Source organism: Pelophylax lessonae (genome assembly GCF_965119305.1).
Source record: "Pelophylax lessonae genome assembly, chromosome: 4".
Taxonomy (NCBI): domain Eukaryota; kingdom Metazoa; phylum Chordata; class Amphibia; order Anura; family Ranidae; genus Pelophylax; species Pelophylax lessonae.
The window spans coordinates 185,504,860-185,528,608 of record NC_138771.1 but is presented as its reverse complement, the minus strand read 5'-3'; the positions used below and the strand labels follow the sequence as shown (position 1 = coordinate 185,528,608).

The following is a 23,749-nucleotide window of genomic DNA, read 5'->3' as shown; positions in this document are numbered from 1 at the left end:
GTACAGCTACTCCATGTGGCGCCACAACCGGAAGTCAACGTGAATACATTTTATGTTTAGGAATAGTTATTGTTCACCAGACCTGTTTTAGCAATAATATCATTGAAAAGTAGATAAGTGTACCAAACTCAATATGCACCAAAAAGGATCAAACTAGCCATTTAATCTAACTAAAACCTGAATGAAGCAAAGGAAGCAAGGGAAAGAAAATGTTGCTTTCCATAGTCTTCAAGAAACTGGCCTGTCCATTCCATAGAGCTTAACAATCTGTCTGCAATACATTACATAGTACTCAGGTTCAAAGGTAAATTAAGGTATAATTTTGATTTAACCAAAGGTGAAGTTTTGGACAGCAGTAGACAGCACAAGCAGCTCATTGGTAATTTCAATTATTGCCTGAAAATGTTCCTTAAGACACACATGGATCTTATTTAGAATATTGTTATGAATGTGCCGTAATTAAGAATACAACTGATATAAAAGAACACATTAATATTATCGGGAACAGTGTTACATGTCATTTATGAGTAACTGTTTCTTTGTTCCAAAGGCATATAGTTTTTGCAAGATAAAGTTTATGCAGCAATTAAGTGCACATTATGTATTCAAATCTACTTATCAAAAGCCAGAAATTCAGAATATTCTACAACTGATGGGGAGATAAGGGATGTGTGAGATAAAACATAATTATGTCTACATGTCAGTACCTATTCATCAATTTAATGATTACAAATATTCCAACAACTAGTTTTATTCTGAAATTAAGATTTCAAAAATAAGTGCAGATTTTCGCTATGACAGTTAAATAAACTACAGTAAAAATACTAAAACATTATAAATATTTATAAAAATGTATATGTCAAACCTTAAAAGCATTATGTGAATTCTTCCATTTTTGCACTAAGAAAAAAAGACAAGTGAAGCTTAAAGTGTAACTATGCACAAACGTTTGTTTTTGTTTTGAACAGAATGGGCAAAGGTTGGAACCCCTGTCAGGTTTTATTGTGAAAAATTACAAACCGGTGTAGCTAGGTATTCAATATATCAAGAGGGTATTTTTGCCTGATTTTGTCATCAGTCTCTTATAATTCCCTATACAGCAGCACTCTGAGAGGGAGGGGCAGGACTAGCAGTCAATCAGTTGTGCCATATATAAATGTTCTTAAAATAAACATTCTGATGCAATTGTTACAAGAAACATTCTGATAGGAGGAGAGATTGAGATATTACCTCCTTCCCAGTCCAATCAGTAGGGTGGAGGTGGAGGAGGACAACATTGTATCCCTTCTACAGTCTACAAGTGCAATACAGAAATTGGTGTAATCTGCCTGGATGTGCTGCAAATTTGAAAATGTGATAGACAGAAAATGAAATACGTTGATAGGAAAAACAGCTCCTTTATATGTATCACGTCTGTGTATTCAGCTGTTTTTCTGGATCTAAGCTTTAATATCTAGGCCAGGGTTTCTGAACCAGGGTTCTGTGGAACCCTTGGGTTCCTCCTTAGGTTGCTAGGGGTTCCTTGAGCAATGGGCTATTTCCAAAGCACAGCTATTTTTGCTTTTAGTGGCGTATGAATATTTTTATAAATGGAGGAAGTGAATTTGTTTTTATAAATGAGATTTATAAATTTCAAGGTTTGACATAATGGTCAAGCTGTATGGATACAGTAAACATTTTACAAAGACATGAGCCTACTTCTAAAGGCACAGACGTTGTATTTCAATAAACATGTACAGAGAGTAAAAATGTGGGAGGTCTTTGTCAGCGTGGCTTCTGTTTAATTGTGGACTGTCTGTGGAAGATTACATGAATTCGCTGAAGCCAATCGTTTTGATGAGTAACTATTAGCCAAAAATGTTTTCCTTTCCAATACATTTTGTTCCTTGTGCATCAATGTTTATAGCACATGTGTGAAGATAAAATTGCTGTCAGGAGGCCATTAACTTTCTGAACTTGAATACCAATAAACAGTGGGCATCCGCTGTATGATACCTGCAACTTCTACGTTTGGTTCAATTGTCTGTTCAGGGATAGACAGCAAGTCTTTTCACAGCACATTCATGTTGTCAGGTAAAACAAGTTATAGACTTAAATCCTACCAGTGGGAAGATTGTTATCACCTTCTGCATGGCTTGTTGCATCTGTATGAGCTGTGTAAAGCTAAGGAGAACATATACTTTATTTATTAGGATATATCTAAGGTTTAGAAATCATCTGAAGTTAGATTGTCTTCCAGAGGAACAGAAGGGTAAAATCTAAGAAGTTATTATGTACTATTACAGAATTAGCTCATACCTATGTACAGTATGTAATATATACTATGACTATAAACATGGGGATGCCGATACATCAAGAAACTATTTTTCACCTTGTAAATATTGCATCGTATATTTTTTTTCATTTATATAAAACTGCTCTACAACTGTAATTAAAGTGATGCTAAAGTTTAATTTTTTTTTTTAATAACAAACATGTTATACTTACCTGCTCTGTGCATTGCTTTTGCACTCTTGGCCCCTCCCTCCTGCTGAGTGCTCCACAGCAAGCAGCTTGCTATAGGGGAACCCGAGCCAAGCCGCAGCTCCGTACGTCCATTCAGACATGAAGCCGTGGCTAGGCCCCACCCGTTTCTCTCCTCACTGGCTCACTGAGTTTGATTAACAGCAGAGGGAATCAATGGTGCCCGCTTCTGTCCCAGCCAATCATGAGGGAGAGTCCCATAAAGCCGCGACTCTCATGCAACATTTCTGGATTGACATGGGCTTAGGGAAGTATTGGGGGGCTGAGGGGGGCTTCTGCACACAGAAGGTTTTTTTATCCTATTGCATAGAATGCATTAAGATAAAAAACCTTCTGCCTTTTCAACCACTTTAATCTGTTTATTTGTTTAGTGGAGTGCGCACTGGTGTCCTGACTGATTGGCCGGGAAATGCGGGGCTTGTATTCGGCCTCATGACATTGACACACTATAATGACGTCACGGCCGCACATGCGGACATATGGGTCCAATCTACGGCCTAGTTTCAGGGACACCTTTGAATGATGTCATGACTGCACATGACATGTGCGCCATAACCCAGGGCGGCGGGTAGTATTTAGTTTAGCCTCCCCTTTTTTTCTTACTTTTAGACCTGGGCGATCCTCAATGGGTAGGAGTTACACATTCTTACACTGACAGAGGAGGGGGACACAGAGCGGTTCACTCCCTCTGTATTACCGGCTGACCTACCACCCTAGGACAATACCTACAACTCTATATAGATATTACATACCAGGTAAATGGGCTTTTTATAGGTTTCCTCTTTTTCTATGTTTATATACACATGTGATTATATCTCTCCTTTATCTATGTAAGTAGGGGGACAGGGATGTATGGACATATAGGCTTTGGTGGATAATATATGAGGGTAGTAATACTTCAACTACCTAGACATATTTTTGTGTAAATACATTAGAGGTGACAGATATTGTAGTATCCTTAATTTAGCCTTTATAAAATATGTTTTCTCAGGATAGGGAAGTAGGGGCGTAATTGGGAATATATAGGGCTATTTATCTTATAGGACTTTTGTAAACCCCCTCTTCTCCCTCTTCATTCCACATCTATTGGTTTTCGAAATTGTTTACAAGTATTACCACACCACACAAAAAGACGCATGCTAGCAATTTAAGCCTTGATGACCTATGGGTGAGGTCCCTTTTGGACTGCCCCATCAACTGAGGGAGTTGGCAACAGCGGATCGTAGGATGAATAATGTTTGAAATTGTTTATACTGAAGTTTACAGATTCTGAGGTATGTGGAGTGTTTATACTGGAAGCTGCATACTTTTACCACTTGCCGACCAGCCACCGTGTATATACTACGGCAAAGTGGTGCTATTGCATGAATCATGAAACCTGTATGTCGTTTCGTCCAATAGCCACTAGATTGGGCGTGATCGTTCTGCCAGAGCGATTGCCTAGCGGGGATGTCAATCAATGGATCCAGCGGACCTGATGTCCACCGGTCACCAGTGATCATCCCCGGGAGAGGCAGAATGGTGATCTGCCTACGTAAAGAAGGTAGATCGTTGTTCTGCAAGGGGACAAGATGAAGATCTTGTGTTCCTGCTAACACGGATCTCTGTCTTTCCCCAATCAGTGCAACCCCCCCCCCCACATTTAATAAGCACCCACTAGGAATACACTTAACCCTTTTATCACCCCTGATGTTAACCCCTTGCCTGCCAGTGTCATTAGTCATCAGTAACAGTGCATTTTTTTAGCACCCATCACTGTTTTAGTGTCACTGGTCCCCAAAAAGTCTCAAAAGTGTCAGTTAGATGTCTGATTTGTCTGCCGCAATATCGCAGTCACGCTAAAAATCGCTGATCACCATCATTACTAGTAAAGATAAATAAATAAATAAAGATTTGATAACAATATCCCATAATTTGTAAACGCTATAACTTTTGCACAAACCAATCAATATACACTTTTTTGAGATTTTTTTTTACCAAAAATATGCAGCAGAATACATATTGGTCTAAATTGATCAAGAAATTTAATTTTTTAAAAAAAAAATTAATGGGAGTGTTTTATAGCAGAAAGTTAAATATATATACCTATATATATATATTTTTTAAATTGTTGCTCTTTTTTTGACTATAGCACAAAAAAACAAAACAAAACCGCAGAGGTGATCAAATACCACCAAAAGAAAGTTCTATTTGTGGGAAAAAAATGGTATCAATTTTATTTGGGTACGGCATCGCACGACCACACAATTGTTAGTTAAAGTAATGCAGTGCCGTTTTGCAAAAAATGGCCTGGTATTTAAGGGGGGTAAAACCTTTGGGTCCAAAAGTGGTTAATCCACAAACATAGTATTAAAATTGTGAACTCTATATGTTCTATTTTAAAGCTTGACTGTAATTTGCTTTCCTGAAGAAGGGGGAATTGACCCGTGAAACGCAACTGCGTTGGAATTCGTAGCAAGCTAGTCATCACCTGATCCAATAAGGATTGATGATCATATTTCACATTGGAGTATACATGAAACCTGTACATGGAATTATGTGTTATGCCATGTCCTCATTTAGTGTCTTAATGATTTTAAACTGTGTATAAATACATTTTTGATACTTTTTATTAACCACTTGCCGACCGCCGCACGACTATTTACTGCGGTCAGCTCCGTACAGACAAAGTGACGTAGTACTACGTCGCTCGCCTACGAGCCTCTAGGGGGCGAGCGCGCGCCGCCGGAGGCATGCTCCCGCCCCCACTCGTTCCCTGACATGTCCACACATGTGACCGGCGGTTCAGTCAAGCGTCCGATCTGTCCGCCGCAATGTTGCAGTCCCGCAAAAAAATCGCAGATCGCCACCATTACTCATTAAAAAAAACAATAAAAATGACAAAAATATTTCCCTTAGTTAGTAAACGCAATAACTTTTGCGCAAACCAATCAAAATACGCTTATCGCAATTTTTTTACCAAACATATGTAGCAGAAAACAAATTGGCCTAAAATTTTAAAAAATTTAGATTTTTACATTTTTATTTTGGGAATTTCATATAAAAAAATGTGAAAAATATTGTTATTTTTTCAAAATTGTCGCTCTTTTTTTGTTTATAGCACAAGTAAAAATCGCACAGGTGATCAACTACCACCAAAAGAAAGCTCTGTTTGTGGGAAAAAAAAGGACGTCAATTTCATTTGGGTACAGCGTCGCACGACTGCGCAATTGTCCGTTAAAGTCACGCAGTTTCGAATCGCAAAATAGGGCCTGGTCTTTGAGCAGCCAAATCCTCCGGGGCTTAAGCGGTTAATTAGTACCGTCAAAGTCCTTACTTGGCTTATAGGGTCTTTTTGTGTCACATACACATATACTTTACAAAGTGATGCGAATTCCCATGCTTGATACCATACAAACTGTTCAAACTGACATCTCAGTGTGTGTGCCTGTGTGTGTGTGTGTGTGTGTGTGGTGGAGGGGTTAAAGAGGTTGTTTGAAAGTGCAAATAACGTTTAGGCTATTTAGTTTTCATTTTGGAGTTCCAACATTAGTAATACAGTATGCGGCACACATGTTTCAAAATCAACAAACAAAGAACCCTGCTTTGGAAAACTACTAAGAGAGTAAAATGAAAAATACCACTCACTATTTCTTTATTTTACTTCTGGCCATAAAATTACCATGTACGTAATATGTGGTTTTGTTCCCCATGCAGTATTACTTAATAATGAACAATAAATGTTACACTGGAAAAAGCATACAGTATTAAGCCCTAAAACTTTAGCTTAATAATAGAAACATTATAGGCTTTAATTCATAAAAGGAACTCAATGGTTAGCTCATCTGCCTTGAAGCATTGTGGTCCTTGGTGAGAATCCTGACCAAGATACTCTCTGTATGGAGCTTGCATGTTCTCCTTGTGCTCTGGTTTCCTCCCCACACACAAAAGACATGCTGGTAGGTCAGTTGGATGATGTCTAAAGTGGACATAGTATGTCTGTGCATGTGATACATGGACCTTAAACTCTAAACTCCTTGAGTTTAGGGACTGATGTGAATGAAGAGCATATACTGTACAACGCTGCACAATTTGATGGCACTATATAAATACATACAGTAAATTAAATAAATAAAGGGTTCTTCTTTCAAGGTGTCACTTTTTAGGGATCTATTTTTCAATTATTTCCCACAATATTCAGACAACTTTAACCTCAGATTTACATGCTTTTCCTTGGCTGAAAATTTTTAAAATATAGACCCCTTACAGTACACCCATCATACATGAAGTATGGTTTGTTTATATATGTATTCCAGGTAACATGACAGTTGTATTTTATTAACAGTAAAATTGAAAGGTTGGAACATATTAGCCCCATAGAAGATGAGCAGAGGAAGATGGTCACAAGAGTCAGAGAAGGCAATTGTATTAAATACATTCTTCTCCTTAGTTTATTCAAAAGAAAAGGAGTGGTAATAAACAAGAGGTTAATACCATAATACTGAATGTACTCTTGTGGCTGACAGAGACAAGTATTACCAAAAAAGACAAAAAAAAAAAAACATTAGGACCGGATGGCTTACACCCAAGAGTTTTCAAGGAACTCAGCAATGTTATAGCAAGACTTTTATTTATAATTTTTAGGGAAAGCAAACTGACTGCAATGGTATCAGCTGAAGAACAAAAGTGGTACCAACATTCAAAAAAAGATGGCCAAGTTATATTCCTGTAAACTATAGACCAGACAGCCTAACATCAATAGTATGTAGACTATCGGAAGAAACTAAAAGGGGCTGTTTCCAGGAGTTTTCTGGTAAAAATATTATCATTAGTAAAAACCAACATGGATTTATGGTGGACCACTCTTGCCAGACCAAACTTTTAACATTTTATGAGGAGGGAGGCTGTATATTGGGTAGAGGAATACTTGTTGACCTAGTGTATCTGGATTTTACTAAGGCATTTGATATAGTGCCCCATAAATGCTTAATTTACAAACTAAGGTTTTTTTGGCATTGACAAGATTGTATGTACCTGGATAGAAAACAGGTTACAGGAATGTGTCCTGAGGGTAGTGATTAATGGCATATTTTCTCAATGGTCTAGAGTTGTGAGTGGGGTATCCCAGGTCTATGTTATGGGACCAATCTGTTTAACTTGTTCAAAAAATATATAGAGGTTGGAATAAATAGTTCAATCTTCGTGTTTGATGATACAAAGATAAGCAAGGCAATAACTTCACAATGGGATACAGCAACTTTAGAAGAAGACCTAGCTAAAATAAAGGGGTGGGATCAGGCTCAGGCAAGTATAAAGAGGGCTGGGAGGGAGCTGTACACAAAAGTTTTTTTTTTACCATAATACATAGAATGCATTAAGTTAAAAAAACCTTCTTCCTTTACAACCAATTTAAGAAGGGATATGATATGATCACATAACACAAATCGTTTAAAATGTTTTGAAGAAATTATTCAGCCTAAGGTCTCTAAAGAAGACACTTGGCCACACAAAGAAGAATGACAAGAAGGGGATCAGTGTTAAAGGATAAATTTACCTTTTATAACATATTACATGTTACACCTATATTCAGAGTATAACATGTAACGTGTTATAAATGCACCGGCCCCCACACCTCTCACGTACGAGGTACGAGCAAGCCGATGCACTGACAGATCTACAAAAGACCTGCATGGCATCAGCTATCTACTGATCGCTGGTGCAACGCTTTACAGGCTCCAGAAATGAAAAATAATAAATGCACATTTTTTTACCTGCAAAAAAATGTGCATTTATTATTTTTTGTCAAAAGGCGAACGTATCCTTTAAACTATGTAAGGGTTCCACAGTTGGAGGTTTCAGCATGGAGTGTAGATAAATAAAAAAAAAGTATCTGTTACTTAGTAGGCACAATGTATAGGGGTATAGAATATGGTGGTGAAATAAACACACTCACACTTACTCAGGTTGAACTGGATGGTATGGTGTCTTTATTGTACAAGTGCAATATCTCAAAACAGCTAAACAGAATCAATGTTTGTTTCTTTTGATACATCTAATTTTTAATAAAAGCAGTATTTCCCACAACTATGTCTTAAAACAGGACAGTCAAAACAGAAAACATATCTGGCTCCTTTAGAGTGAATAAAAGACTGGCCTTATCTTTCTCATAGTTGCAAAAATAAAGCTGTAGGATACAATACTCTGCTTTTATGGCTAAACGACAGGCTGTTCTGACAAGCAAGACTTGGACACTTCTGGGTAGTGCCAAAGCTTGCTGATAGCTCCCTCATTTCCTAATGCATATTGTTAAATCACTATGATGGGCTGACTCACTGGTCAATAGGTATGCACAGGGGCAGCCAAGCTTCAACATTAAGGGCCGGTTCACATTATTGTGGCTGCGGCGATCGCATGTAATTCGGAGCGCACTGCACATGCGATCTGATGTGCGGATGCAAATTCAGCCATACACTTTGTATGGCTGAATTCGCACTGTATCCGCACCAAACTTGCACATGACCCTTTTTTTCAGCCGCATCAGGATCGGATCGCACAGTGGTTCACACTTGTGCGATCCGATCCTGTGCCAACTGTCAGATTGCACTGTGATATGCGATCAAACTGGGGGTGTCGTTAACATTTAATTGACACCCCCTGCATATCGCATATGGCAGTGTGAACTGCCAGATGTGCGGGTGTGATGCGGGAACAGGCTGTGAATTTGCAGCCTTCCCGCATCACACAAGTGTGAACCGAGACTTTAACATTTAAACTGACTATAAATGTATAGATAGTGCACTTATCATAAGTTTATAAGACATGTTTCCGTTGAACACAAAATTAAGGAGAACAATACAGTTTCTAAGTGTATTTTCCAGCTATTAGGAATGAGATTGGGTATGGCTCCAGATTTGGTCTGAACCCATGTTTAGCCCAAGACATCTTTAGAAGACATCTGTCACTGCCAGGTCAACGAGCTGCAAATGGGAGAGCTACCTGTACAAAAAGGGGTGATGCCAGTGACATCATTGGTGTAATATGGCCACATGTCATTGACCTAATAAGCCAATATGGCTAATAAGACCTGGCACTGAGAGCTACCTTTGAGGTTTAGACAGAACATAAACTCATCCCTGCTAGGCATTATCATTTAATTTTCTAATTACTTTTTTAATAAGTGTTACAGATAGAGGGGGAAGACTGGAAAAACTGCCTAAGGACCCATGTTGATAGGCTTCATTGACAGTTGCATCTAACCTGTAGTTGGCCTCCATCCCTACTGCATTTATTATGCTTCAAGCTGCTTTATGCATTCCTATAGACTTGTATGGGGAGAGAAGCAATTCTGCACACATAAACACTTTGACACTGACCCTGACACTTTATAACAGTCTAAAATATGCCACTTAATAGACTGCACAGCTAGGCTGCAGAAAATATCTTCAGATTTATCTTAAGTATTACATGCTTCTATTACTAAAACTGAGTATTCCTATTCATACAATTTGCACCACACAAAGCACTATGGTTCTGGCACAGAATGATGAACTACGAATGCACAAAACAGATGGTGCCCAACTAATTTTATCTGGTTCACTGCATTTGCCCTAGACAGAAATAAATATTATCTGTAACAAAATGTTTCATATGAAATGTCTAATGTATGTGATCTACTGGCAAATACATAAACATTATTTAGTTAAAATAATTAATACAATTCATAACTCAAAGCCATAAAAAATAACATTTATCATCCAGAGACATATTAACAGTTCCTTTTTTTAAAACTATTGAAAGTGAATGCCCAGAGTGAATAACTGCACAACACTTGCATGTTTTTTCTATACAAAACAACTGGTTGATTAAAAAAAAAAAAAGCAACTGCTTAATATAAGACACTATAAAGAATGTAAGGAACATAACTGCAAAACACCTATTGAAATCCACTAAAACATGATTGTGTTTGCTCTGCTTATAAATAATTAAAGTAATATTTTTAAATTTAAAATAAAAAAGACGTTATACCATACTTACCTAATGGTATTTCACAGAATGGTCTCTTACCACCTTTTCTTGAGTCCCCTGCCAGCACTAGCCACCCCTTTTTCTTACAATTGCCCCTTAGCAAGCCATGTGCTGAGGGGCATCCATGTGGTCGCACCCTGAAGCTGAGCTGTATGTGCCTATAGACGCTCAGCCTAGCCCCCTGCTCCCTCCTCCCAGAATTTGAAAGATAGAAGTGGAAGCCTATGGCTCTCACTGTTGTCTGTGTGTCCTGTGAGAAGAGGAAGAGAGGGTAGTTGCTTTGCTTTTTTTTGTTTTGTTTTTAGTCCTAACTAAATAACTAAGTAGAAAGAAAAATATCATAAAATAAATGTCACTGTAAAAATGTGACTGTAGCCTACCTTAGAAGTGGACAGTGTCAGTCAGTAAAGCAGTGGACAATGTCAGTAGGGCAATAGACAGGGTCAGTAAAGCAGTGGATGGTGTCAGTGAAGCAGTGGACATGTCAGTTGGGCAAAGGTTGGTGTCAATAGGGCAGTGGATGGTGTCAATATCTTTTTATTTTTATATATTTTTTTATATTTTTACAATTTGATGTATTTATTTTATTTGTTTTTAATTATTCTTGGACTTTGGTAAAATATCAAGGGTTTAAACTCACTTTTGAGAAAGAGAAAGGAGATTGAGGACACATTCCATAATCTCTATCTCTGCAGCAACGTTCACTATGTTTCAGTTATGAATGAACACAGTAAAGCCTAGTACACATGGGCCGAATGTCGGGCGACATCATCCGGTTCAAAAGAAACCGGTCGACATTTGGCCCGTGTGTATGCCAGAAGGGTCATGACCACAAACGGTCTGCTGCCTGTCTCGCGATCAGCACTGTCAGCCAATAGCTGAGAGAGCTGATGGGAATGTTCTGGTGGGGAGCCTTCTCCCTGTCAGAACACAATAGCACAGCAGGGTAGATCAGTGTACTAACATCATATTGTTAGTACAGTGGCTCTGAAGTGAGCAATTCATTTACCAATGAATGGCAATGCACATTGGTATGTGCATTGGTATGCGTTATTTAAACATGCAGTTTAAAGGAATGGGTCCTTTAACAATATCAAATTGGCCCATTTACACCACTGTGATTTGGTAATACACACAATGAAACACAATAAAACAGTGCATTTTACTGCAGTGCAATGGCATTCATTCTGAGGTGAACACATTGCAATGCACTAATGTGCATTGCAATGTGCTATATTGCCAAAAATATTGTATGCAGGATTTTTGGTCTATTGTGGTGTGTAGGGCAGTCCATGTAAATGAGAAGTGTCTACACATGGGCTTAAATAATTATCCTATATTGTCTGCCCCTGCATGATTGTAAGGGAGAGGTTGTTTATGCAGAAAATGGTTATTTTTTCTTATAACATTATATTGAAGCTATGCCATGTGGTCATGCTGGATACACATGGTGCTTTCTAGGATTCTTCTTTGAGAAATCTTAAAGCTGAACTTCATGTTCATCTTCAATGTAAAACACACAATTAATGCAGTTCTGTATAGACTTATAATCCCTTATATTTTATAATGCAGCTAGTGTAAAACCTGAAGTCAACTTGACTTCAACCTATTTCAATACTCAATACAGCAGCACTTAGACTGGGAAAGAGAGGAAGAAAACTAGGAACCAGTCAGGTCTGCTGCATGCAAATGTATTTACAAGAAACATGCTGGTAGGAGGAAAGACCAGACAGTCAGGAGATGGGGAGGGCCCCACTGAATGTCATCTATAGCCAACAACTGTAAAAGATTCAGTGGTGTAATCCCCCATTGCTTTACCACGTGACAGGACTATGTAAATCTCAGAAATGGATTGACAGTAGGGGACTGTAAATTTGCCTGACTTCATTAACAGTTTTGCAAATCTTGCTCAAAGATCAAAGCTTGGTTAAAGTCTATGGGGGGGGGGGGAATCAATTCTGGCCATTTGTAGGGCTAATAAATAAGCTATTGTCAAACAAAAGACATGGGAAGTCAGATCATAAGCCATGAGAAACATGTGCCAATGAAAAATAAAAATAATACAACAGTTTTTATCCCTGCACAGATTTGTTAGCTCTCCCTAATAGATCCATCACAGACTGACACTATAGATTATGTGAGTCCACCTTTTCTCATTGAAAAAGGGCTGGGTTATACATTCCTATAAAGTATTGCCTCTTACATATTGTGAAGTTTACGATTCTCAAACTTTGCGAATCCATGGGGTCTGCCACAAACCCATGGTAGTGATGTACCAAAACCTCATTCCCAATTAACAGAAATACAAATCCTTTGGCATGTAAAACAACTCAAAAATATTTTGTATTAAACTGTTTGCCTATGATAGCAGTCCAAAGAGATTCTTATACACAGGAATACCTGTTGAAAATAATTTGTGCCCAGAAATGTTGAAATGTTGAATTCAAAATGCATTAAAAGTAAACATGATTTCTCAGATAGTACTTAGTAATAACATAAAAAACGTTTTCTTACTTGCACTTGTAGTTTTCTGGAGTGAAGTTATGCTGATGTGGAAACTGGGAATCCCATCTCTGACACTGGATTTCATTGTACGTTGTTGTGACAGTTCCACGATATCCTTCTCCTTGGCCCTTAATGCAGTCTGTTGTAATATCAGTATTGTTGACAATGCTGTGTGCTAAGGCAACCAAAACATCAATAACAGAAAGATTACTACCTCTGTAAAATGTTAATATGAAGAGTACGAGAAATGCTTTTCCTTTATGTTTTGTAATGTGATAATATGGCAGCAGAGTTATTAATATTTCCTGACCTCAGGGTGGCCAAATCTGCATCAACAACTGCTGTAAGCCTAGGTTACATACAGGTCCCCATGTATTTTTCAGAAATGAAAATTAATCCATGGTGCCACTTAAGTTAATGGACAGCTGTTCCTCTATCTAAGTTAGAAACATCTGGAGCATGAGCTCTCACTGTAATCAATGTTATGTTCTGATGTATTCAAATATTTGGTTTGGCATTCTCATTCCTTGAGATGCCAGACCCCTGTATTTTACAACACGTAAGTGTATAACCAAAGATAGGCCAAATCTTTATTGAAAAGCACGTAAAAGTGCTATTGTGTTTTGTAAAGGCCTAAAAAGTAGATTGTAATAAATATTTTGGATATAGCTTTAGCAAACAAAATAATAAATGCTGGCTTGGCAAATGGAATTTTATTATAATGAACCCTGACTGCATTTTAATTCATCTGCTTTGTTAATGACCAAATCTGAATAATCCACATGTCTAGACAGGTTTTTGGAAACCTTAAAAGGCACAGTCATTATTTCGTTCAGACATTAGTAATTTGTTGTGACTCACCTTGCCATGTTGCTTATTGTTTGAACACTACATACTTTTAGGAGCATGAATGTGCCAAACTGGCTAGCATTAACATATCTTTCTTCTATGGCCTACCCAATCAATAAAACAATGCATAACCACTGTAATTAGGCTCTATTATATCATTTGTTTGGGAACACAAACTATATCGAATCCAAAAAAGTAGACCGCACTCGGGAAAGTAAGATGAAAACAATCAAAACTCCTTTATTCTTCTTCGGTGTAGCAGACAGACAGTACAATGCACATAACAGACGTGCCCGGTTAACGCGTTTCACGAATTAAATCGCTTACTCATAACCATACACTGTGGAGCTGTGGAAGCCGACGTACATTTGTAGGTAAACCAAGGAAAAGGGAGGTGACCGAAGAATGTAATTACTTGCACCTAGAATTAATTAATTGATGAGAAACAGATGTAAGTTCAGCAAGTCCACAGTCCCACGGTGAAAGGCAGATAGATACAAAACTCCTTCACCCAGTGGGGGAATGGAGGTATACATACAAACGATATAAAACCATATTGATGAAAAATACAAAAAAATACAATAAAATATACATATATGAAATATAAAACAATGGCTGAAAAATCAGGAACCAAAAAATGAATAAAAAACTATTTTTCTTTATCATCAAATGTTTTTGAATGCTTCAAACCCCGGTGGCGTAGACATGATAGAAAAAACACACAGTGTATGTGAAAAATGGTCGTTCAGTGTGTGGAGAGAATCTTTAAAATATGGATCGTAACTATTTGAAAAAATCGTGCGTAAAAAAGATATAAATTGGAATAACATACCAAATATATTTACTGATATTGATCCCAAAAAAGGTTAAAATAAAAAATATAAAAATGTGTAAAAAAAGTAAAAATAAAAAATGCTGGTGAAAAAAGAGGGAAAAGAAACCACAGTATTGACAATGGTTGAATGCACTAAAACCACATGAATGAAATGAAGTAGTGATGGTGAAAAGTGTGGAGAAAAAATATGAAGAAAAAATGAAGAAAAAATGAAAAAATGAAAAAATGAACTCATGAATTCATGAATATAGAAAATAATTGTAATGGTAAACAATCATGAGTGATAGGTACAATAGAAATGTGAATTGACATATTAATGAGGACGACTCGTATGAAAAATATATATAAGGTGTAAAACATAAATAGTCACGCTTACCAGGGGATGAATACCGAAAAAAAAAAAAAAAAAAAAAGTTTATAGGTTCCCAATTTTTGCAGATGTATCTAAACTGACACCAAAATCGCCATGTATAAACTCACTAATTAGAAGTAATTAATTGAAAATACATAATTCAGAGAATACACTCGAAAATAGAGAAACATATATGCAAAATATAGAAAAACCCTTTCATGAAAGTCATTCTATGAAAGTATAATCCGCTTGTTTGAGTGTATCAGTGAATAATGGAACATATAAATATGGTGAAGATCCAGTAAACATCGATATGGCATGGAGGATCACCATATATAGAAAATATAATAATGTATAAACTGGAATGGCGGCATGGTGTCAAAGAAAAAGAAAAGGAAGACCCCCTCTTCCAAAGGTGACTTTGTTATTCGAAAATTCATGAATGAATGTAGACATTATAACTAGTAACCATGATTGGCAATTTAGACAGCTTATTGGCCTTAAATGAATGCAAATTAATTGCAACAAAAAATTGACAATAGAAATAAAGATAAAGTGACTGGTGCATACAATGTGTCAAAAAAGGGAGGAGGAGCTCGGAGAAACTCGGAACGAACTCGAACGGAGCCTCGAAACAGGGGAATAATCATGGCTTGGCATGGGACTTAAAAAGTCTGAAAAAGGAGACCATTTTGTTGAGAGAAAAAAGGAAGTAAAATAGAAATAAAGAGAAAAAAGAGAAAAAAGGGGGGGAACTCTCGAAGCCATATGGAGCTATGTGACCAAATCCTACAAACCATATTAGATGGCAATCAAAAAACAGAAGCAAATGGCTCCTGACATATAGCCATGAATAGCTGCGGAATCCATGGCTAAAAGCCAAAAGGAATTTTTTGTTGGAAAATAAATAAAGATAAAAATAAAAATAAAAATAAAAAACCGAAAAAAATTTTTTTTCTTTTAATTAAAAATTTCAAAAAATCAAAAAATCAGAAAAACCAGAAATAAATGTATATATATGAAAAAAGAAGAAAAGGGGAGAGGGAGACTTACTCATAAAAATGAGTGACGTCCCACTCGAAGTTTAATCCCTGTGGAATGCGAGTTTGAAGCCTAAAAATCCAAGAGACCTCCTTTTTACATAATATACGAAAAATGTCCCCGCCTCTAATAGGTTTAATGATGCGCTCTATGACCTGAACCTGTACTAGGGACAAGTCGCCTCCATGGTTATGATTAAAGTGGCGTGCCACATTGGTTGATTTAGATAGTCTGATGTCACTTAGATGTTCCCTGAACCTATCTTTAAGTCTGCGAGTGGTTCTACCCACATATTGTATCAAACAAGCCTTGCAGGTTATAAGATATATGACATATTCTGAATTACAGTTGAAAAACTTTTCTAGATGAAAAGTCCTTTCGCTCACCGAAGACTTAAAGATGTTTCCATGGAGAATATAAGGGCAAGTGACACAGTCGGTCATACCACATTTGTAGTTACCTCTACAGTGTAGCCAAGTAGGGGATTGTTTAGGTTTTTTAGAAAGGTAAAGGCTGGGTGATAAGACATTGCCCAAAGTGACAGCTCTTTTGGCAACTATATTAACTCCCTCGTTTAGAATATTGGCACATATGTCATCAGTATTTAGAAGCGGTAAATGTTTCTGAATAATTGTTTTGACTTTGTAAAATTCTAAACTATATGGGAGAGACAACGTAATGGAGGGCATAGGTTTAGAATTTTTTGTGTGGGTAAATGAAGAGCGGTGCTGTTTATGTTTATTACTGGCTTTGGATTTCTGATTAGCAAGTTTGTTAGGAGTATTATTTATGTTGGAACATGGTTGTTTGTTTAGGAGATCAGTTCGATCTCTATTTAGAGCCATAACATATGCTCTGTTAATCATCCATTGCGGATATCCTCTAGCGAGGAATCTAGATCGTAAAGAAAGTGATTCTTTTTTAAAGTCCGCAATGTTCTTGCATATTCGGCGCAATCTCAAGAACTGCCCAACCGGTATGCCTTTCAGTGTATGCATTGGGTGGCTAGATTTTGCATGTAACAGGCTGTTGCCTGACAATGGTTTCCTATACAGATTAGAAACAACTCTGTCACCCGAATGGCTCAAGGAAACATCTAAAAATTCGATTTTATCTGGGCTCCTGTGTCCCGTGAATTTTAGATTAACCGAATTGTCATTGAGGTACTTCAGAAATGCATTTAATTCAACATCATGATGGCAGACAAAGATCAGATCGTCAATGTATCTAAAGAACAGAGCGATCTGATCTCTGAAGGGATTTCCACCTCCAAAGATGTGGGGTCTCTCCCACCAACCCATGTACAGGTTGGCGAGAGAGGGGGAGAACTTGGCTCCCATCGCTGCCCCACATCTTTGGAGGTAGAAATCCCCGTCAAAAGTAAAATAATTGTGTGTTAACAAAAATTGAAGAACTTCAAGGATATACAGTTGTTGATCAGCAGGTAGGTTGGTATTATGTAACAACGTGGTTTTTATAGCTAGTAGAGCCAGATCATGGGGTATTGAGGAATAGAGGCTGGTGACATCACAGGTGATCCATACATAGTGCTCCTTCCAGACAAAATTATCCATGATATTTAATAGATGTGTGGTATCTTTCAGGAAACCTGGAAGGCTATGTACTAGACCTTGTAGTTGCCCATCCAACCACTCCCCAAGTTTCTCACAAAGGGACCCAATACCTGAGACGATAGGTCTTCCCAAAATAGGGTCTAAACCTTTGTGGACCTTGGGGAGATGGTGGAATATGGGTGTGACAGGGGAAATAGGGACTAATTTTTCAGTGTCTTTGGTAGAGAAAACCCCCAGAGATGCCCCCTTATTGATCAAGATCATGAGTTGTTTTTTGAAAATATTGGTGGGGTCATTTTTGAGGGATTGATAGGTACATGTATCCCCTAACTGCCTGAGGGCCTCTTTTTTATAAATATCGCTATCTAGCACCACAATTGCCCCCCCTTTATCGGCATTTCTGATGACAATAGATGTATCATCTTTTAAAGATTTCAATGACACTCTCTCTTGTCTAGTGAGGTTATCTTGAAATGTGGTCACTACAGGGGGGACTGTGGATGCTAATGAAAATAGATCTTTTTCTACCAATTTCTGAAAAAGGTCCATACTAGAGGATCTAGATTGTATGGGATAGAAGTTATCTAAAGGCTTAAACTTTTGCCCGCACGCTCATTTTGATCCATTTGAAACTGTTCTCAACATAAATAAGTTCATCCGCAATTTAACTTTAAAGAGACATTTCTTCAATCAAGATGAGCCTTCCTCCAGCAACGATGAATTGGTTGACATCAACCACTTGAATGACTCATATGGTACTGTATCCACATTTCGTGAAGTTTGTGCCATCACTGAGTTGGAGGACTTGGCAAGGGAAAATCATGATTTTATACAAGAATATGGCCAAGATGGAATGAGGAATATTACCATCACTTCCTCTTCCAACTTCTATCCCATACAATCTAGATCCTCTAGTATGGACCTTTTTCAGAAATTGGTAGAAAAAGATCTATTTTCATTAGCATCCACAGTCCCCCCTGTAGTGACCACATTTCAAGATAACCTCACTAGACAAGAGAGAGTGTCATTGAAATCTTTTAAAGATGATACATCTATTGTCATCAGAAATGCCGATAAAGGGGGGGCAATTGTGGTGCTAGATAGCGATATTTATAAAAAAGAGGCCCTCAGGCAGTTAGGGGATACATGTACCTATCAATCCCTCAAAAATGACCCCACCAATATTTTCAAAAAACAACTCATGATCTTGATCAATAAGGGGGCATCTCTGGGGGTTTTCTCTACCAAAGACACTGAAAAATTAGTCCCTATTTCCCCTGTCACACCCATATTCCACCATCTCCCCAAGGTCCACAAAGGTTTAGACCCTATTTTGGGAAGACCTATCGTCTCAGGTATTGGGTCCCTTTGTGAGAAACTTGGGGAGTGGTTGGATGGGCAACTACAAGGTCTAGTACATAGCCTTCCAGGTTTCCTGAAAGATACCACACATCTATTAAATATCATGGATAATTTTGTCTGGAAGGAGCACTATGTATGGATCACCTGTGATGTCACCAGCCTCTATTCCTCAATACCCCATGATCTGGCTCTACTAGCTATAAAAACCACGTTGTTACATAATACCAACCTACCTGCTGATCAACAACTGTATATCCTTGAAGTTCTTCAATTTTTGTTAACACACAATTATTTTACTTTTGACGGGGATTTCTACCTCCAAAGATGTGGGGCAGCGATGGGAGCCAAGTTCTCCCCCTCTCTCGCCAACCTGTACATGGGTTGGTGGGAGAGACCCCACATCTTTGGAGGTGGAAATCCCTTCAGAGATCAGATCGCTCTGTTCTTTAGATACATTGACGATCTGATCTTTGTCTGCCATCATGATGTTGAATTAAATGCATTTCTGAAGTACCTCAATGACAATTCGGTTAATCTAAAATTCACGGGACACAGGAGCCCAGATAAAATCGAATTTTTAGATGTTTCCTTGAGCCATTCGGGTGACAGAGTTGTTTCTAATCTGTATAGGAAACCATTGTCAGGCAACAGCCTGTTACATACAAAATCTAGCCACCCAATGCATACACTGAAAGGCATACCGGTTGGGCAGTTCTTGAGATTGCGCCGAATATGCAAGAACATTGCGGACTTTAAAAAAGAATCACTTTCTTTACGATCTAGATTCCTCGCTAGAGGATATCCGCAATGGATGATTAACAGAGCATATGTTATGGCTCTAAATAGAGATCGAACTGATCTCCTAAACAAACAACCATGTTCCAACATAAATAATACTCCTAACAAACTTGCTAATCAGAAATCCAAAGCCAGTAATAAACATAAACAGCACCGCTCTTCATTTACCCACACAAAAAATTCTAAACCTATGCCCTCCATTACGTTGTCTCTCCCATATAGTTTAGAATTTTACAAAGTCAAAACAATTATTCAGAAACATTTACCGCTTCTAAATACTGATGACATATGTGCCAATATTCTAAACGAGGGAGTTAATATAGTTGCCAAAAGAGCTGTCACTTTGGGCAATGTCTTATCACCCAGCCTTTACCTTTCTAAAAAACCTAAACAATCCCCTACTTGGCTACACTGTAGAGGTAACTACAAATGTGGTATGACCGACTGTGTCACTTGCCCTTATATTCTCCATGGAAACATCTTTAAGTCTTCGGTGAGCGAAAGGACTTTTCATCTAGAAAAGTTTTTCAACTGTAATTCAGAATATGTCATATATCTTATAACCTGCAAGGCTTGTTTGATACAATATGTGGGTAGAACCACTCGCAGACTTAAAGATAGGTTCAGGGAACATCTAAGTGACATCAGACTATCTAAATCAACCAATGTGGCACGCCACTTTAATCATAACCATGGAGGCGACTTGTCCCTAGTACAGGTTCAGGTCATAGAGCGCATCATTAAACCTATTAGAGGCGGGGACATTTTTCGTATATTATGTAAAAAGGAGGTCTCTTGGATTTTTAGGCTTCAAACTCGCATTCCACAGGGATTAAACTTCGAGTGGGACGTCACTCATTTTTATGAGTAAGTCTCCCTCTCCCCTTTTCTTCTTTTTTCATATATATACATTTATTTCTGGTTTTTCTGATTTTTTGATTTTTTGAAATTTTTAATTAAAAGAAAAAAAATTTTTTTCGGTTTTTTATTTTTATTTTTATTTTTATCTTTATTTATTTTCCAACAAAAAATTCCTTTTGGCTTTTAGCCATGGATTCCGCAGCTATTCATGGCTATATGTCAGGAGCCATTTGCTTCTGTTTTTTGATTGCCATCTAATATGGTTTGTAGGATTTGGTCACATAGCTCCATATGGCTTCGAGAGTTCCCCCCCTTTTTTCTCTTTTTTCTCTTTATTTTTATTTTACTTCCTTTTTTCTCTCAACAAAATGGTCTCCTTTTTCAGACTTTTTAAGTCCCATGCCAAGCCATGATTATTCCCCTGTTTCGAGGCTCCGTTCGAGTTCGTTCCGAGTTTCTCCGAGCTCCTCCTCCCTTTTTTGACACATTGTATGCACCAGTCACTTTATCTTTATTTCTATTGTCAATTTTTTGTTGCAATTAATTTGCATTCATTTAAGGCCAATAAGCTGTCTAAATTGCCAATCATGGTTACTAGTTATAATGTCTACATTCATTCATGAATTTTCGAATAACAAAGTCACCTTTGGAAGAGGGGGTCTTCCTTTTCTTTTTCTTTGACACCATGCCGCCATTCCAGTTTATACATTATTATATTTTCTATATATGGTGATCCTCCATGCCATATCGATGTTTACTGGATCTTCACCATATTTATATGTTCCATTATTCACTGATACACTCAAACAAGCGGATTATACTTTCATAGAATGACTTTCATGAAAGGGTTTTTCTATATTTTGCATATATGTTTCTCTATTTTCGAGTGTATTCTCTGAATTATGTATTTTCAATTAATTACTTCTAATTAGTGAGTTTATACATGGCGATTTTGGTGTCAGTTTAGATACATCTGCAAAAATTGGGAACCTATAAACTTTTTTTTTTTTTTTTTTCGGTATTCATCCCCTGGTAAGCGTGACTATTTATGTTTTACACCTTATATATATTTTTCATACGAGTCGTCCTCATTAATATGTCAATTCACATTTCTATTGTACCTATCACTCATGATTGTTTACCATTACAATTATTTTCTATATTCATGAATTCATGAGTTCATTTTTTCATTTTTTCATTTTTTCTTCATTTTTTCTTCATATTTTTTCTCCACACTTTTCACCATCACTACTTCATTTCATTCATGTGGTTTTAGTGCATTCAACCATTGTCAATACTGTGGTTTCTTTTCCCTCTTTTTTCACCAGCATTTTTTATTTTTACTTTTTTTACACATTTTTATATTTTTTATTTTAACCTTTTTTGGGATCAATATCAGTAAATATATTTGGTATGTTATTCCAATTTATATCTTTTTTACGCACGATTTTTTCAAATAGTTACGATCCATATTTTAAAGATTCTCTCCACACACTGAACGACCATTTTTCACATACACTGTGTGTTTTTTCTATCATGTCTACGCCACCGGGGTTTGAAGCATTCAAAAACATTTGATGATAAAGAAAAATAGTTTTTTATTCATTTTTTGGTTCCTGATTTTTCAGCCATTGTTTTATATTTCATATATGTATATTTTATTGTATTTTTTTGTATTTTTCATCAATATGGTTTTATATCGTTTGTATGTATACCTCCATTCCCCCACTGGGTGAAGGAGTTTTGTATCTATCTGCCTTTCACCGTGGGACTGTGGACTTGCTGAACTTACATCTGTTTCTCATCAATTAATTAATTCTAGGTGCAAGTAATTACATTCTTCGGTCACCTCCCTTTTCCTTGGTTTACCTACAAATGTACGTCGGCTTCCACAGCTCCACAGTGTATGGTTATGAGTAAGCGATTTAATTCGTGAAACGCGTTAACCGGGCACGTCTGTTATGTGCATTGTACTGTCTGTCTGCTACACCGAAGAAGAATAAAGGAGTTTTGATTGTTTTCATCTTACTTTCCCGAGTGCGGTCTACTTTTTTGGATTCTTCATAGCTTGGACGGCGGATCTGACCAGCACCACCCTTTGAACTAACACCTGAGCGGCTCTCTCTTTGTTGTCAATTGTCTCCGTGAAATACAGCCAGCCCGGTGAGTTCTTTTATTTTGAACTTCTCCTGTATATTCTTCACATTATATGGACTTGTATACAGTACAGACAGATTGCACTTTATAACAGACATGGAATTACCCCCTCTCAGCCGGACGCTTAGACAGCTGAACAATAATCCTCTCAGACATGATGCACAAGCCACTTTAAAAAATACTAAGGAGGATACTTCATGTTCGGTCAAAACTATTTTCCATAAATTAGAAAAATTGATGGTAAAGGAAGTGAGGGCATACTGGGAAAAGACCACCTTAAACGAATACATCGATGTTGCACGAATTCCCAGGGGTCTCCGAATCAAAAAATTTCCAACCTTTGATTTATATAATGAAGACCTTAAGCAACAATGGACTGACACGCTTTCAAGATGTTCTTTTGATTTAATGAAACTTATTGTCAGTTCCAAATCCCTTGAATTAGACAAACTACATGAGGACATTTCTAAACTACAAACGGATTTACTTCCATTCAAAGAAACGCCCTCCTTCATTGAATTTGACCAACACTTAAATGAGAAAATTGACAAAATAGAAACAGATACCATTAAAGGCAAACAGGACAAGCTGCTCCGGGATCAGATTGACTATGAGACTAAAAACGTCTACACATGGAAAAAAGCCAACAATTGGCATCGACAACATCCCAAAAAACGAGTTAGCTTCTCTGACCCAGAGACGGGTGCGACAGATACATCTCTACCCCTTACATCGGATACATCTTTAGAGTATCCACAAACACCACGATCAGGGAATAACACTCATGTACAATCGGCATCAAAAAACGAGGCCCCCAAGAAAAACAGGAGATTCACCAGGAGAAAAGGAAAAAGGCTACCAGACGGGGAGGAAGGAGACACCGCGGGT

The 23,749-nt window shown here is 37.4% G+C and overlaps 1 protein-coding gene across 2 annotated transcripts in view; it reads right to left on the bottom strand.

The window, feature by feature from the left end:
• Window positions 1-23,749, bottom strand: part of HGF (hepatocyte growth factor) — a 156,040-nt gene that overhangs the window by 41,549 nt on the left and 90,742 nt on the right. For both annotated transcript variants that reach the window (XM_082256600.1, XM_082256601.1), the window contains exon 8: window positions 13,042-13,207. In XM_082256600.1, the coding sequence (XP_082112726.1) occupies window positions 13,042-13,207 (166 nt within the window). The remainder of the gene's footprint in view (window positions 1-13,041; window positions 13,208-23,749) is intronic.